Source organism: Crocodylus siamensis, chromosome 8 (genome assembly GCF_052110815.1).
Source record: "Crocodylus siamensis isolate JL-2025a chromosome 8, ASM5211081v1, whole genome shotgun sequence".
Classification (NCBI taxonomy): domain Eukaryota; kingdom Metazoa; phylum Chordata; order Crocodylia; family Crocodylidae; genus Crocodylus; species Crocodylus siamensis.
Window position 1 is genome coordinate 60,188,181 of NC_143402.1, and position 12,486 is coordinate 60,200,666.

The following is a 12,486-nucleotide window of genomic DNA, read 5'->3' on the forward strand; positions in this document are numbered from 1 at the left end:
TTTGCAAATTCCACCGCACCTTTAGACACCTAAATACCTGTACAAATCTGTCCCTTAGCCATTAGAAAAAAATCCATATGGGCTAACAGTCAGTTTCCAAAGATTTATAGGGATGGTTTGCATAAAAACACAATATTCAGATATGTCTTTGCTCTGTATCACCGCTATCCTAATATCTGTTCTCCAATTAAGTTGGGAATTTGATGAGAATCATCTTCCTGGTGCAAGGTCCAATAATTCATACTTTTGGGGAAACTGGAAATATTCCCAACTTCTCAGTCTCCTTGCATGACCTGTTGAGCTCCAGGCAAGCTTCCAAATACAAACACAGGTCAAGTGAGACCAGAATGCCTGTGTTTTTCCACAGACCTTTGGGGCTATTGGACCAAAAAGATCATTTGGTTTATTGGATATTTGAACTTTTTAGAAAAAGAAAACTGGTTTGGAATGAGAACAATAATTTTGACTGAATTGAAAATTTGGGGGGGAAATCTTCATTTTAGTTGATCCGAATGTTTCATTTTGATTTCAAGTTAGAACAAATTAAAGGAAATTTTGAAATGAGATCGAGGCCTACAAAAATGTAAATGTTCTTTTAAAAAAATCTTGACACTTTTCTTTCCACATTTTTCAGAATTTTATTTTTTCCCCCACAATTAAAAATTCTGAAAGATCAACTGATGTGTGTTAAATTGTACTACGGAAAATCCACTTTTTCCATGTGAAAAAAGTCTTATTAAATTTTTTTTTACCTAGTGCTAGTCAGTGAGGAGGTTCCTTGAAATTAAGCCTGAAATGAGAGATCCCTGTAGCAGGGAATTTAGCAAGACTATCAAAAGGAGACCCAACATCATTATACTATTGTTTTTCTATCTGGGCCAGATCACTGCTGCCAGATAGCAGTGTGGCCCTGTTGTCTTCAACAGAGCTATGCTGATCTACACCAGCTGAGGACCAGCTTGAAGCAGCTTGTGAATATTTCTCATTTCACACAATCTATTACTTGCTTAGTACGTTTTTAAAATCCCGTGAAGTGCAAAGGTGAAGGCAGTCAGGAATGCCTGGTGACTTGCAGTACTTAAATCATTGGGTGCCCAATTTGAGATGGTTTGAAAGGACCTAATATTTAGAAAATGGAGGGTTTGGGGGGTTTTTAACTCACCCCAGTAAAAAACAGGCTCCTTGACTGGTGCCCAATTTGAGATGGTTTAAAAAGACCTGATATTTAGAAAATGGAGATTTTTTTTTTAACCCATTCAGGTGAAAATCAGACTCCTTTAAGCTGCCTTGGGCAGGGCACCCAAGGGAGAAAGCCTTTTTAGTAGTCCCCACTGAGATTCTGCACCCGGAGAGCAGGGAGCACCTCTAGCAGAGTACTAGATAACAGGAGGAATGTGTCCGCACGATGAGTGGGTCAATGGGCAAGCCCGCACAAAGCTTGCTCTGTTGTCAGACTCATCTCCTTCCCTCAATTGCGTTAGTCTGCCCTCCAGAGGCAGCGAGTACCTTTTCGCAGCGTGTGTGGGCTCTGCTCCGTGGACAGCTGCTGAGTGGGACCAGCTGCTTGCTGGGTGCTCCCACAGGGCACCATGCTACTGGAGCCTGGGCTGCCTTTCTGCTGCCCAGACACAGGCGAAAGCTCCTTGGTTTTTAAAGTACTAAATGGAAACAAACGGGAACAAGAGGGAAGACGCATGAGTTCCTTTTTTTTTTAACTTGAAGTTACCCCATGCACATTTCCCTCCCGCTTCCCATCCACCTGAGGAGACTCCAGCACCACTCTGCTTTTGCCCTTTGCTCTCTGGCCTGATCTCCTCCATGCAGGCTGTGCCAAGATCAGCCCTGCGCGCCCACAAAGCCAGCTCTCCACATTTGCATACAGCAATTCTCCAGACAAGCTGGTTCTGCAGAAACACTTGACATACTGGACTCAAGACGCGCTGACATCTTTTCAAGCAGGCTGAGCACGATGAGAGCATGAAGCAATATGGCAGCCCTCAGTCACATGGGACAGAGCAAAGATGGAACAAAATACAAATCCCTCTGCCCCCAAAGCCAGACAGCTGCTCTTCAAAGAAGGAACTCTGTTTTGTAAAGAAGTGAACTTCTTGTGGGCTTTGGGATTTTAAGCTTTGTCACCAAGTCCATGTCTTAACCATTTGCTATTGAGCCAATGCTTGGCCTGGAAGGATGGACTGGCTACAGCTGTCCAGATGAACCAACAACTGAGGTTTTGCAAACAAGGCAGCACAGCAAGCAGCGTTATAGCTCATCAAAGTCTTTAGCTCAGCATGGTGGCTGGCCCAGGTAATCCAGGTGAAAGTTTATAGCCTGTGCTGTAAAGGATGCAGAACCCGCCAGCTAAGGAGGGAAGAGTTCAATGTGGTTTGTCCTCCGGGTACACAGGTAGGACCCACTTCAGGGATTTACCCTCAGGTGAATCCAAAGGAGCACCACAGGTATCACTGGAGCTGTGCTGGATCAGCATCAGTATAATTTCACCTATGACATCCATTTTACTTTGATCCCTCTTCATGGCTCTGCCTTTCAGAAGTGGGAAAAGGGCCAGCCCTGAGCATGTGCTCTGTTGGGAGAGGGGAGGAGAGGAACCAGGCAGGATACACATCAGGTGGGCTTCACTAGTCTTGGAGACTAATTTATTACTGCCCGCCCAGTGTCTACTCGGCCAACCTGAGCTTCTCTGGAACTAATGGAGCCACCAAACCAAACAGGCCAGGCCACTGCTAGTGAGCAGGCTGGGGCTGGGACATGGGATATGAGGACTATTCGCACATATGCAACAGCTGCTTTCACCATGGTACACAGCGAGTGAGTCGCTCTTTAACCCTTTGCCGCGAGTGCTGCTCTTTCATTATCAAGGAAGCTTATTTACCTACTCAGCCCGGCTCCTCTGTCTCTGGCACAGGTGCAGCTGACCCAGGGGGGAGAGGCTGACATTAAGGGGTTGTGAGGAGTGCCAGGTGGATCAGGTTTGGTTAAGACAAGTGGGGTTTTGATGTACAGGGGGGAGATATTAATATCGGGAGCATGCGATTCAGTGAAGGAGCTCTGCTTGGGGAGGTGCAGGAAGCACGGTTTAGGGTTAGAGTTAATGTCAAGCTGCTGAAGGGAGGAAGAAGCAGAGGAGGAGGAAGAGGAAGGGGGAGGCAGAGTTTGGCTGTACCCTGACCACCGGTATGGTGGTGAGAGGGCCTCGGGTCTAGCTTTGGGGTAGAAATGATGGAGGTGCCGATAGCAAGGAAAAGGGGAAGGCCTGTCATCCTCAGGGGAAGGGTAGTTGTAACAGGAATCCGACCAACTAGACGACACATCATCTGTGCTGCAAAATGTCCAAAAAAAACAGAACAAAACAGAACAAAAAGAAAGAGCAAGTGTTTGTACTCAGAGGAACCAAACAGGCGAGTCATGACTGGTAGAGCAGCTAAGAGGAATAATAAGAATTATAACTAAAATGAGAAACAACTGAGCCTGGAGTCTCTAGGATTACACCATGTGCATGTGAGAGAGAGAGAAATACTGTGGGACTAGAGCAGTGGGTCCCAGCCTCTGCAGAAAACTGCACCAGGTTTTGCTTACAATGGCGTTGTCACACTAGGGAAATCCAGAATTTCTGAATTTACTCTAGGGAAACAGAGGTCAGTGTCTGGCCCTAAACCTTCAATCAGTGTCTGTCATAGTCCAAGTCTGGTTTGCATTTGAAAAAGCTACCCAACTTCTGTGAAAAGTCAGAGCGTACATGGCTGAATACGAGGTAGGCAGAAGATAGTCGTCTTGGCCCATATCAGAGACACATGGATAAATGAGGACAGGGTAGCCTGGGGCATCAGTCACAAAGTGGGAAGTATCACTAGTACTACACTGACTGTACAGGTCTGGGAGCCACTGATCTACAGAAAGGCAAGGCAGGAGTGGCATAGAGAGGGCCCAAGCCAGGGAATAAAGACAAAATAGTGAGGCACTGTGCACAGCTGCAAGGCCAAGCAAGTGTCAAAGGGTCTGCAGGAGGGGTGCCCTGGACAGTGACTACTAAAAGCCCTTTCCAAACTCCAGGACATACATTCACCTGGATGAGGATGAACCTGCCCCAGAGGGGTTGGTGGCCTGGAACGGTTTCTAATGAAGTTGCATGTCTTAAGGGTTTGTTTCTCAGCGGTACTCCTCCCCTCAAGCTAGTTCCAAGATTTGTGTTGAGTTATTTTCACTTTAGCATGATGCCTGTATGCAGATGTAAAATAAAAGGGAGGGTGGAGGAATGACAGCATGATTCACATGGAAAGACAACACAGGCTGAAGTTTCCCCACAGGCTGAGATGGACCTGGCCTGTATGTGTTGGCAAAGGTAGGAGTGGGAGGGCAAGGGACTTACACAGTCCCAGGCATTGAAGCTAAAGCAGCAACTTCTGTGTAAAGTCATGCAAAAAGGATGCTGAGGTATGAAAAAGGCATCTAGCCAGGTTTGGGGAATAAGAAAACAAAATGTTTGTGTTATTACAGTTCAGAGTAGGATAAGGCAAAAAACATACCAGCTAAGAGAGAGCTTGTTAACCAAGACAAGTGAATGCAGACCATAAAAGTCAAGGACATATGAATTGTTGGACATTCAAGGACAGAAGACAGGAAATGAAATGGGACAGGTTTTAATCTCGGTTGCTATGCTGCAACAGAGGCCATTCTGGATTCCCATCAGTAGCATGAAGATCAGAGCTCTTCATAGAAAATTGTTCAGTAATTTAAAAACTACCTGACTGCCCTTTGGGAGAGCAGAAGGGGTGGAGCCGTCACCACCAGGGGAATAAAAATCAGATCAAAATACAGACCCTGAGCAGGTGAACATCTGCATTAGATTTTGGTGCTCTTTTCTGCCACCCAGTCATGTCGATATATGGCTCCTTCTGAGTTCTCTATCTAACACCCAGCCCTCACAACTGTCTCCAGCACACGCAAGGAGTTGGCTGTACATTGGGAAGTCCCCTGACATGCAGCACATTAGAAGCTAAATTCCATACTTGCTTTTGGCCAGAAGCACACCGAGAGGCATAGACTGGAAGCATGGGTGAGTTACATCAGCCCCATTCTCTGTGCGCACAGGTGATGACATCTGACAGGACAGCTTGTTTGCAGCCTGCCTGCTGTGAGGCTGTGTGTGAATCCATCAGCGCAAAATAGAGGGACTTCTGGAAGAGGAAGATTTCTCCTTCTGTGGGAGGAAAGTCTAGTCCAATGAAGCATCTGTTAAGGAATGGGCTTGAGGAATGATGTTTCAGGGCCAAACACATTTTTTCAAAGGAGGCTTCTACACTGTCTGCAAATTTCCTCATGTATCAGTACACAGTGGAAAAAGTTAGGTGGCTGGAGATATGGGATTGGGGCAAATTACTACAAGCACAAATGTTGCTGGTGTAACTGTTGTTTAAGGTTGGCTCATATACTCTTGCAGACACCAAGAAGAATCACCATCCTTTTCCTGTCAGTCAGAGGATTGAAACGATACTCACTACAAAACAATTTAGGGGGCGAGTCTGGCCAAGGGATGGCCATTTGTGGAAGGTCCAGTAGGAATAGCATATCCTCAGGACTCAGCAAGACAAAAGGCAGGAGCAGTGGAACAGCCAGCCGAGTGGCCCCAATACTCAGCACCACCTGGTGCCACATGACAACTTTGACTTCAGTTTTTACGGTCTCTCTCATCTGTGGGCCAGCATAGGTGAGATGCCTTCAGACAAAAGCAAACTTGCCTTTGAGGGCAGGAACACCTTGCATTTCTAGACTGCAATGAATCAAGGCAAAGATAGTATATTGGGAATGTAAAATCCACACATCCTGGATCAGGAAGTATATGCCCTGTGCCCCCAGCCTCCGCTTTTGCAAAATTTTCATTTTCCATCCAGCTGGGAACTACTTTCTAGCCCCATTTACCCAGAGACTGCTCTGGCATCTCCCCATGTTCCTGGCCATAACTGGGTGGCTGAAAGCTTGGTTTATTTTGCGGCTGGATTCACATACAAAAAGCTGATGCATGAAATAAAAACAGCGCATGCAGGTGAGAAGGAGGTGTGTCTGCAGAGGCTCTTGATCCACATAAAGCAGCAGCAGTAGCAGTCACTGCCACCTGGACTTACCTTGCCCGTTCGGCTCCTGGCTGGAAGCCAAAGCTAGTTGGAGTAGGGGGGGGAGTAGCTGAAATATCAAGAGATTGCTCAGGAATTGGTGACTGAGGAGCAGCAGGAAGATCGGAAGGCGGAGCAGGGGGCTGCATGGCAGGTGGGGTGGAGGACGCTTTTCGAACTATGGAGGTGCCTCTGCGGGCCACCCAAGATGTGTCCATCACCCTGACGCCCATGCTGGGGGGACACAGAGACATTCCCTTACCATTGCGGAAGTCAGGGTCAGAGGAAAACAAAGAAAAGATTTGCACAAACAGCAGCAAAAGGAAAAAAAAAAATCTACTGCACTATACTCCGTTTGGAAAAGTGTATTCAAAGTCTGACAGAGTTCCCTCCCAGGGACAATCAGTGTAGCCAACTGGCTCCTTGTGGAATATGGACTTTACCAGGACGTGGGGACCTGACCTGTGTAAGACCTTGCTGGAGGCTTGGCCTAGCCTGTTTTGGGTCAGGTCCCTTTCTGGCCCTTCAGAAATTCTTCTTACAATAAGAACCCGAATGCTATTTCAACCTGTAGGACAGAAAGGACTACAGGGCCCAAATTGTCCTGGAAGACTTTGTAGACAGACTCCAAAGCATGCCTTCATTGTCAGTTTTAGCTTTTACTTTTAGAGCTGCTAGGCTCCATTGGGCAGGACTGCATTTAGGGACCGACTCCTGACCCAGGCACCCTCGTTACAGCCCTCCCACAGACAACACCAGTGTTGCTAGAGGAGAGATTGAAACTAAGACCAACCCTAGCTAATTTTAAACCTTGTTTGTTTACTGTGGGGTTACAAGGATGTGCATGACTATTTGCAAATGCAAGGTAGCTGCAAAAAGCTATTATTTTAAGGGTTGCAAAAGTTGCTTTGACTGATACAGATTTACCCCAGGTGGCAGTCAGAAGTACGAAATCTTGGTTGGAGGTCTCATCTCCAAACAGCCACAAACTTGAGTGAAAAACACAACTTTGAAGCCAAAATGGATGAGTGTGCATTTTAGACAGTGACTCCTAGGGAGTTAGAGTAAATTCCCCCACTGAATTCCCCAAAAGTTTTTTTTTCCTCTCAAAGTTATGAAGTGCAACAGTCATTTAAGTCAAATGAAGTATCAAGACCTAATTCTACATAGGCTCATCCCTTCCCTCGTTCCCCCTTTAAAACAACTTTAATGGAATACCACCGGGGGAGAAGCCAGCTCAGAATTTACCTTTTAATGTCACTAAATGTAAAAAAAAAAACCCAGCACTTTCTCTTGCACAGCAGGAAATGCCCTAACCTCATTGCCTACTGGAATGGTTCTGGCTTTGCTTTCAGAATGCAGGTGGCCTGAGACAGGCTTAAAATGGTCCAGTAGCTACTAGAGGATACTGTACCTTTGGATTTTCCTAAGGCTGCATGGACAGAAACATACAAATATTAGTGTATAAGAAACTAAGTCTAAAAGCTTCCACTGGGCAAAGGCAACCATCATATGGAAGCCAGTTCAGTGAGCCAAAATAACATCACAGACGTCTTTGAATAAGGATTACAGAAGAATGGCATCATCAAGAAGACAAGCAGTTTGTTCAATTATAATAATAATGATTATAAAAACCTTACATGCCAAAGATTGTGTCAATAGAGAAGATTCTGCTGTGCACACAGGGATTTCCAAGAATTGTCATACCATACATGTGAGAGGAGGACAGGGTTTGTGGGTGCGTATGAGAAGAGGGCCACGTGTTATTATGTTAGAAAGTTCACATTATATTCTGGTTTCTGGGGGATATTCTATAGTAGAGGAGCCTGGACAGCTGACATTTAACTCTAGGGGTGATCCTAAAGCGCGTGTGGGTACAGACAGTCCCAACTCACAGGATGCTGTAATGCAGGCACGCAACAGCCCTATTGTTAAATGTTGTATGGGAGCTCACATCCCATAGGGAAGCCCCTTGAACACCTTCCCTCATTTCTGTGCTCCTTGTGAATACAGGAAAATATTCCCAATCCAACTGAGTGCATGTTTCCTCTTTGCTCAGGTAGCACCTGCTCCCCTGGGCTTGTACTGCAGCCCTACATGTCTGCAACTTGTGTGAACCAAACCACAAGACTTTCTCTTGAGATCTGACGGTGGGGCTTTCAAAATGGGAGTAATTTCAAAGAGATGAGACTGAAGCACTGACCTTCCTACCTGTCACAGAGCTAGCGGTCTCTCTCACTGTATATGTCAAAATGTTGAAGCTGGGGAAGAGGTCCACTGGTGGTGCAAACAAGGAGTGCAGAATTACATCCACTGAGCTGTTTTTCTAGCTCTGTCACTGACCTGCCATGTAAGTATGCAGCAAGTGACTTCAAATCTTTCTTTCCCATTTCCCCACAATATCGGGAGTGGGGTGAAGAGAAGTGCACTTCATCTACTTCACCGGGGAATGTAAGAAGGCATTAATTGTCAGAAGCTGCTTAGATATTGTCAGGTGTGAAGTATCACCATTATGTACTCTTTACCCCATGGTAGCACCAAGAGGCCTTTCTTGTGTGGCATGCTCTACAAATCCATAACTGTAGGGCACAGGCACTGTTGATCACCTAAGGAATTAGACAGCAGTTAAACAGAACAGTCAGGGATCTATCCTCTGACATCCTTAAACCAATGACCATGAATGCCAGGGGGGGTACAAGAGGGGATGGATTATACTAGACATGCGTTGTACATACAGAATTACAGAAAATTGGGGTTGGAAAGGACCTCAGCAGGTCACATCTAATCCAACCCACTGCTCAAAGCAGGACCACCCCCAACGAGATCACGCCAGCCAGGGCTTTGTCAAGATGGGCCTTAAACATCTCCAAGGGTGAAGAGTCCACCACCTCTCTAGAGAGCCCGTCCCAGTGCTTCCCCACCCTCCTAGTGAGAGTTTTACTAATATCCAAACTAAACTTCCCTTGCTGCAACTTGAGACCATTGCTCCTTGTTCTGTTATCTGCCACCGCTGAGAACAGCCTAGCACCATCCTCTTTGTAACCACCCTTCAGGTAGTTAAAGACTGATATCAAACCCCCGCTCAGTCTTCTCTTCTCCTGATTAAATAAGCCCAGTTCCCTCAGCCTCTCCTCATACATATGATGCCTCTACAGAATCTACCACTTGCCACTCTCAGACAGATTTCCAGACTAGACAGATAACTGGTCTGACCCAATACGGCACTTCTTATGTTCCTGAATAGAACCTGCTATTCATTATTTCTACATTTCGTTCCCATAGCATATTCTGTCATGAATCCCATTAGGCCACATGTGTGACTTTAGAGTCACTGAATGCACTGTAGTGGGGACTAGAAACCCTTGAGACCCAGGACCACAGATTTCTCCAGGGCTTGCAGAGTGCTATATATGCCTATGGTCCCAGGGAAATCAGAGTTAAAAGGCAGCAATAATCTATGTTGGCAAATGGTGTGTGAGGGCTTCCTTCAAAGGTTGCACTGTGCTAGCTAAAGGAAAGCATAGTTTTGATTAAGCTAGAAGCAAAAACTTGGTTTGCTTGTATCATACCCAAGTAATAATGATTCACCATAACAAGTAATGGAAGAGACCTTCCAGGATGGTCCTGTCTTTCGCTTCACCACTTATGCAGCTTCTTACACTCAAGATGATTGCACACACATAATGCCACAATCGACACTAAGCCCCCAGGGACCTGATTCAGCAGGGACGTACTCACTCTGCTCCCACAGAACTGCCTGCAAGGCAGTGCCTTCAGGATCAGCAGTCTGCACTGTTCATTTAACCAGCTCTCCTAAGACTGCTGCGCAATCTTTCTGTCTTTGGTAGGGTTTGTGTGCCCAGTGATACTTACCTTTCAACTGCAAGTGGGGTAAGAGGAAGGGGAAATGGATCTCCCCCTCCTAAAAAGGCCAAAACGTCAGCTGACATGGAAAGGCAGAGAGGTCAGGAGCAGGGGAGTGTGGGTGCGACAAGGCAGCAAGGCATCTGCGCTCACCCATGGGGATGCGACCAGATACAGACCAGTCAGCGACAGAGCAGTTCTCCCAGCCAACATCCCGCCAGGTGCAACAGGCCCCTGTCCCGAGCAGATCTCCCAGCCAATGTTCTGTTGGATGCAGCCTCTTCCAGCTCATAAAACCAAAATGGACTTAAAATAAAAAGCCAAGCCTTAGCACTGAAGAGAAAAGACCCTACCCATCCTTTTTATAAAACTCCAGCATCATGTTGTCCGTGGCCACGCTGAGGGGGCGCCGGGCCTGGTCATGCTGTTTGCGGTCAGAGTGGTCCATGTCAGGTGAAGGCATGGAGCTGTAGTTGGCGTTGTGATTAACGTGCATGGGGCTCCCATAGTTTCCAGTCACATTGAACTCGATGTCTGGTTGGGAAAGCAAGAGAGTCATGTGTTTTTTAGGAACATTTCCTCAGCGCCAGTATGGTGCTGAGAGGATCTTGGCAAGGAGGCCTTATTACTACCATTTATTACTTGCACAGTAACAGTGCCTTAGAGCTCCAGTTATGGACCAGGATCTCATTGTGCTGGATGCTGTACAAACAACCCAGCATCTACAAGCTTGCCAGAGCCCACGCTCTATTAACAGGGGTAGACTAGTGCAGAAGGAATACAGCAGAGGCCAGGAGAAGCAGAGAGCATCCTCTGTAGCTCCATGAGGCTGCCTGCTCAGGACTCAGCTACAGCAAACCCTGCCTTCCATGCTCCATCTCTGATTCCAAGGGAAATAACTTGGCTTTCTTGGGCCTTGGACTGCTAGACCCTATGGCAGATGCTGTAGAGGAACATGCCCTCACAGATACTTATGTCCTGTGGCAAGAAGGGATAGCCCTTTCTTCAGCCAGCAGAGCTGCAGAGTCTGATTGCAGTGTTGGGATGGCAGTTCTGGGGAATTAATTCTGGAGCAGGGCTACTACAATGCCAGTACATCATTGGCAGCCCTGTATAAGCACTGCCCAGGGTGAGGAAGGCTGCCTCTCTACCTACCAGAGCCTATGTCAGTGGTGGGTTTTCTGATGTCCATCTCGAGTCACAGGGAACTGGACTGAGACTGCCCCAACCTATTCCCATTTCTCTAATTTTTGAGTCAGTTTACAACATCTCTCCTGATCCTTCCCTAGAGGCTCCCAGTGATGAGAGATGCTCATGGCTAGCATGCTTGGCTAGGCTGGAGAAGCCTGGCCTACCTCCAGGAAAGAACCAGTCGGCGTGCTGGATGAGGGGCTCGATAATTCCAACAATCTGCAGAGAGACTGTCGTCATCATCTCTGTGATGTTCCTGCAACACAGGGGTAGAGGCAGTGGCTAAATACAGACAGGAAGACTGCAATGGCTGCTGTTCACAGAAGCAATGCTCCATAGCTTTGGCCAAAGCCAATGTAGGCCAGTTCTGATAAGCAGTCCCCCTACTATTCCAACATAGCTCTGCTAATGCACTACAATCCTGATTTGCAGGTCCCCTTCCTGGTCCACTAGGACTTTCCACACTGCCTGGTATTTCAAACCTAAGCTGTCCCACAGCTCTTAGTCAAGGGATCCGCATGCAGCTCTGCCAATCCCCCTCAGTTTTGACTTGCAGTCTCTGATATTCTGATAGTTGTGAGGAATGTCAGATGTGGAAATGCTCTGAGGACACAAAAATGTAACGGCATCTACCCATTGCTTCCCCTCTGCTCAGTATTTTCTCTTTGCATTTATTATTAATAGCACTGCTCTTCATCCCTAGATGCTTCTTAATTAATGAGTTTACTAACAAGCACGATGCTCAAGGTGCTTTCCAAGGTGTTGTGCTCCTGTAACAGCTCCTCAGCTGGGGTAAAAGAGCAGGGCCTTGCTGTGGTTTGCTGACACTCCTGCTGGTACCAGAAAAGGATCTAGACCGTTATTCCCAACTCATTCCTGATGTTCTCAATTACATACCACTTTGGCTGCAGATACTAGACTATCGTGACATAATTCGGTGTGATAAATGCATCCACAGTGCAGCTACCTTACCCTTAGGACAACAACAGTGGTCCTGACATGCGAATAATCCTCTCTGCATTCTTCCAAACCCTCCTCTTTAGGCATGTGAGCATAACAAGTGAGCAACCCAGGGCCGGTCGAGTCACTGGCCTGCCCACTTGTCTCTGGGCTAACCGCCTGCCTACCTCACCTTTGATAACGCAATTAAAAGTTGATAACAAGGCAGGAGGCTGCTGACATGCATGGTTCCTACCTCCCCTATAATGTGTCCTATGCCTCACAGATAGCATCCATGGCCTAACACCTGGCCTATAAGCCCGTGCCCTCACACTGGGACCCACGTGCCTCATGCTGGGACTCT

At 46.9% G+C, this 12,486-nt stretch overlaps 1 protein-coding gene across 12 annotated transcripts in view; it reads right to left on the minus strand.

The window, feature by feature from the left end:
* Window positions 1–12,486, minus strand: part of ARHGAP44 (Rho GTPase activating protein 44) — a 181,258-nt gene that overhangs the window by 10,056 nt on the left and 158,716 nt on the right. For 6 of the 12 annotated variants that reach the window (XR_016443723.1, XM_090059040.1, XM_090059045.1 and 3 more), the window contains 6 exons: window positions 11,348–11,439; window positions 10,346–10,526; window positions 7,543–7,560; window positions 6,141–6,362; window positions 2,894–3,340; window positions 1,507–1,658 (listed from right to left, as the gene is read on the minus strand). Coding sequence is in view for 11 of the 12 variants with exons in the window: in XM_090059040.1 (XP_089915166.1) it covers window positions 1,507–1,658; window positions 2,894–3,340; window positions 6,141–6,362; window positions 7,543–7,560; window positions 10,346–10,526; window positions 11,348–11,439 (1,112 nt within the window). In the remaining variant the exon portion in view is untranslated. The remainder of the gene's footprint in view (window positions 1–1,506; window positions 1,659–2,893; window positions 3,341–6,140; window positions 6,363–7,542; window positions 7,561–10,345; window positions 10,527–11,347; window positions 11,440–12,486) is intronic. The other 6 variants (XM_090059041.1, XM_090059043.1, XM_090059050.1 and 3 more) reach the window with 4 other exon arrangements.